The 4,989-nt window shown below is 43.4% G+C and overlaps 1 protein-coding gene across 1 annotated transcript in view; it reads right to left on the reverse strand.

Moving 5' to 3' along the window:
- The window catches only part of LOC309558312 (UDP-glucuronosyltransferase 3A1-like), a gene marked incomplete at both ends in the record, with an annotated part of 36,187 nt that extends 35,161 nt beyond the window's left edge, over positions 1-1,026 (reverse strand). Inside the window, one exon of the mRNA XM_082261367.1 lies at positions 930-1,026. Coding sequence (XP_082117493.1) covers positions 930-1,026 — 97 coding nt within the window. The remainder of the gene's footprint in view (positions 1-929) is intronic.
- Between the last annotated feature and the right edge of the window lie 3,963 nt (positions 1,027-4,989).

Consider the following 4,989-nt stretch of genomic DNA (forward strand, 5'->3'; position numbering starts at 1 on the left):
ATAATAGTGAGAGTCTGTATTTAACTAATGACAGAGGAGTGTCAGTGACCTATCTGTGGTTTGCAGAGTAATCCCACAGCTCCTGAAATCTAATCTATAGTACTGCAGGCTGCTGGGACTCAGGACTGTCCATCATTGGCAGATTGATATCAAAAGAGTGGTTTCTTGTGGTCCAAAAGGAAATGGTCTGGAAGAGCTTGTGCTGTTGGCATGGGACAGAGTGATTGACTGTGTAGCCTGTGTACTTTTCAGTGTGTGACGGATTCTTTAGATGGTTCTCTGGCTTCTTTATGACCATTAAATTACCATAGTTAACTATTTCCCGCAAATAGACGTAACCAGGGGTAGCCATGACCAGAGCTAGTGATGCTCTATAATGTAAATGTGCCCAGAGCGGCTATACGGCCGCAGGATTACTTTTCAGGTGGCAGAAGGTGGTTCTCCCCAACAACCCCCCCCCCTTCCGCAGCCTTCCTTCCTGGGCTCTCCCCTATTACTGGGGACCCTGAGACTGAAATCAGTGGTTGGGGCAGCACAACATAGAGATGATGGAGGAATTTCCATTCCCCGAGCATCTCTATGGTGTATCAAATTGGAAGTGACCTATGTTATGCAGCTGCATTGATGTCCTAAATAATCAGAGCCCTAAATTCAATTCCCAAGTTTTTTTGGAACTGAGTCAACTAAGTGAAATTCGCAAGAGCAAATGCTTCAGCCAATAAAGAGGGAGAGTCCCGGACACACAAGCCTCTTGTGCAGCATCGCTGGATCGAGATGGGGCTCAGGTAAGTATTGGGGGGGGCTGAGGGGGGCTGCTACACACAGAAGGTTTTTTTTAATCTTAATAAATAGAACGCATTAAGATAAAAAAAAAAAAAATCTTCTACCTATAGAACCACTTTAAAAAGAGAATAAGGGAAAGAACTCACCATTGAAGCAGATTGTCAGGATTTTAGCTCCATGAATAGAGAAGAACTGCAGTGCAAATACCAGAAGGAACACAGTCTGCTTCTTACATGCAGCCATTGTAGAGAGATATCAGAGGGAGCAGAATCATTTGTGTGTACAGGGGTCACTGACCGAACTTAGACAGGGAGGGATCAGAATACTAGACACACCCCTTCTGGCTTCATGCCATTAAAGGATAAGTCCCACAGTTCAACTGTACCAAATGAGATGTGTTTTAAGAAGAAAACAAAGAGAATAGCTACGTAGAGAAATGCCATTTTTCACATTGTAAATTCTGAGGCTGCAAACAAATATATTTTTCTGTTGGCTAACTAAACAAGCCTGTGACATGCGTGGTGAACCACTACATCCTAAACATATACACTATATCACCAAAGGTATTGGGACGCCTGCCTTTACACGCACATGAACTTAAATGGCATCCCAGTCTTAGCCCATAGGGTTCAATATTTAGTTGGCCCACCCTTTGCATCTATAACAGCTTAACCACTTAAGCCCCGGAAGATTTTACCCCCTTCCTGACCAGGGCCTATTTTGCGATTCGGCACTGCGTGACTTAAACGGACAATTGCGCGGTCGTGCGAGGCTGTACCTAAACGAATTTGACGTCCTTTTTTTCCCACAAACAGAGCTTTCTTTTGGTGGTATTTGATCACCTGTGCGATTTTTACTTTTTGCACTATAAACAAAAAAACAGCGTCAATTTTGCAAAAATAACAATATTTTTCACATTTTTTTATATGAAATTCCCCCCCAAAAAAAAAGTAAAAATCAAAATTTTTTAACATTTTGGTCCAATTTTTTTTTTTTTACCATATGTTTGGTAAAAAAAAAATCACAAAAAGCGTATTTTGATTGGTTTGCGCAAAAGTTATTGCGTTTACTAACAAAGGGAAAGATTTTTGTCATTTTTGTTGTTTTTTTTAACGCGTAATGGCGGCGATCTGCGATTTTTTTTGCGGGACTGCGACCTTGCGGCGGACAGATCGGACCCTTGACTGACATTTTTGACACTTTTGGGGTTACCAGTGACATTACTACAGTAATCAGTGCTATACATATGCACTGTTACTGTAAAATTACACTGGCAGTGAAGGGGTTAACTTTTTTTGAGAGGGAGGGGTTATGTGTGTCCCTAGGGGCGTGATTCTAACTGTGATTGGCTGTGGCTTGAGGTGTAGGAACAGTGATCAACGGTCCTACATAGTAGAACTGTATGATCACCATTCCTACACAGGGGAGAATGACAGGCGGCTTGTTTACATTAGCCGCCTGCCTTTCTCCCTCTCCACCCGACGATCGGGTCCGCCGGTCACACGCGCAGGGGGGGTCCGTGACCACGCGGGAGCGCGCCTCCAGCGACGCGCGCTCGCTCCCAAAACCCTTACAGGCTAGCGACGTAGCCCTATGTCGCTCTGCCTGTGAGGGGCTGACCGCCGACGTAAATAGTCGTGCGGCGGTCGGCAAGTGGTTAACCTCCCTGGCGGTCTGATTATGTCAGTACTTTTATATGTCAAAGCAGTACATTGTTTTGCATTGAAATCTGTTGTTTTATATTTTAGGCCTGTAATTATTAGGAATAACTCACTTAAATCTGTCCAAACAAGAGTCTAGTTGACATCCTGGGTATGATAAAGTTTGAAACACGAAATCATAAATTATAATATAATAAATACATTTTATTCAATAATGTAATCAAACCAAAAACACTGAAATTTGTCCAAACAAGGGTGCAATATTACTTATCACTGTAATATTAGACAGTGCATATTGGTTTAGTAAACATCCTGGGTATGAAAAATTTTGAAACATGGGACTGCACAAAGTCCGACTTCACAATCGGGACAATGGAACCTGGTTTCCTTTCTGGTTTTCCTTCCACTGTCATCTCGCTTCGAGCAACAAACAACTCACATCCTTGTAGGTGCTGACTTTTTCTCAGTTGGTGGGATGAAGCCCACAAAGTGACAACCAGTCAGGCGTTCCGGGGTTGACAACGCCAACAGCACGACGTCCAGATCTATTCCCAGCCATTGATGGTGTTTGGTGGTTCACAAAGATACGTATTGCAACTTTCTAAATGAAGTCACAATGAATCACAGGCTTGTCACTTTTTTTTTTTTTTTTTAGCAGAGGCAATCATTTCTCCAGTATTCAGTTTCTTATTGCCAAACGTTGGTGGCATGTCATACCCATTAGCCCTAACGGTTCCATAGGCATCTGTTTTGTAGAAGAAACTCATAAAGTTCAGGAGACATATAAAAGTTGATGGTTGTTACGCAATAGCCCTGATTTAGCAATGGCTCAATGAGTGAAAGAACAGAAGATGTTGCCATTCCGTAGTTGCTGTATTTTGGATTGAATTTTGTTCCTTTTTCAGTGTATATGACTGAATTCCAAATGTAGCCAGTTGGCGATTCGCATAGCATGTAGGATTTTACGTCAAAACCGTGCCCTCCTCGATGCAATGTATTGTACCCAGCTGAGCCTTCCCTTGTAGGCCATTAGACTTTCATCTATGCTGATATCTCTTTCTGGCACTCCGTTGGAAATTCTTTAGAATCATTTGAGATACTTCCCAAATTTTCTTTAGTTAATCAAATTCTTTGTTGTTTTCGAAGTGTAAATATTTAATGATCAGGGAAAATCTGTACTCTGACATGACCGTACCAAAGAATGAAGTAGCAAGTAATGTACTTCTGCAGGGGTTTCCCTACCACTCCCTAAAGAATTATTAGGCCCAGAAATGTCCAAATGTCCTCTTTGGTCAGTGGTTCCCACTTTCTGCTTCTTGAAAACTTCCGATGCAGAGTAGCTACCGTAATTGTTGCTCCTTGTACCGTGTCTACTTTCATACCAAGTGCTTCAGTAAATGGAAATCTTGGGGGCACTGCCTGATCAGTACCACAGTGAATACAGCACCAAGTTCGCACATCAGTGAGCTCAGTCGCAGAATCGTCACTGTCGTCACTTTCAGTGTCTGGTGACGAATTTCCCCACAAATCACTTTCACTCAATATTTCATGTAATTCCAAATCACTATCACTGTTTCCTAGCTAGTCTAAAACTGCTTTTGACCTAAAGGAATGGTTTCTGGACGCCGTGGACGTTCTCACGTTTCCAGGCAGAAAGAACAGTAAAAGTGCAGGCAGGGCACTGGACAAATCACTATGGACAAAACCGAGGTGAAATGGTTTCACACAGTATTGTAATCTTAACAGATTACAATATATTACATTGTGTATTCGTCAGGTTTTGTTTATTTTTTGAATTTTCCTCTGGGTTCCGCCCCCCCTGCGTCACGGCGCTCGCAGGGAAGGCAACTCTGAGGATGGATGCTGGCATCGCCTGGAGGACACAGCAAGAGGACATTAGGGGATCGCAGGGACAAGGAAAATTTCACTACAGGGTAATCCCGAGTGTGGCTCTGGGTTACCTCTTTTGGTATTGAAAATTAACCCCCGAGCCACAATTGAGATTACCGCCAGGGAGGTTAAACTCTTCTGGGAAGGCTGTCCACAAGGTTTAGGAGTGTCTATAAGAATGTTTGACCATTCTACCAAAAACTCATTTGTGAGGTCAGGCACTGATGTGGACAAGAAGACCTGGCTCGCAGTCTTCTCTCTAAGTGCCGGTTCACACTGTTCTGACTTGTCAGGCGACTTGGTCGCCTGACAAGTCGTGCTCCATTCTGTGCAATTGGTACCATTCTAATAGGAGCGACTCAAGTCGCTCTGACTTAGAAAAAGGTACCTGCACTACGGAGCGACTTGCATTGACTTCCATTATGTGAAGTCGGTGCAAGCCGCGCCAAAGTTGCGGTGCACGGCGACTTCATTAAGTCGCCCCGAAGTCGTGTCGCCATAGTGTGAACCGACACTAATTCATCCCAAATGTGTTCTATCGGTTTAAGGTTAGGACTCTGTGCAGGCCAGTCAAGTTCCTCCACCCCAAACTCGCTCATCAATGTCTTTATGCACATGGTTGATTATTTATTGCTTCATGTTCTCGTGCGTAGTC

This window comes from Pelophylax lessonae (genome assembly GCF_965119305.1).
Source record: "Pelophylax lessonae genome assembly, chromosome: 1".
Classification (NCBI taxonomy): Eukaryota; Metazoa; Chordata; class Amphibia; order Anura; family Ranidae; genus Pelophylax; species Pelophylax lessonae.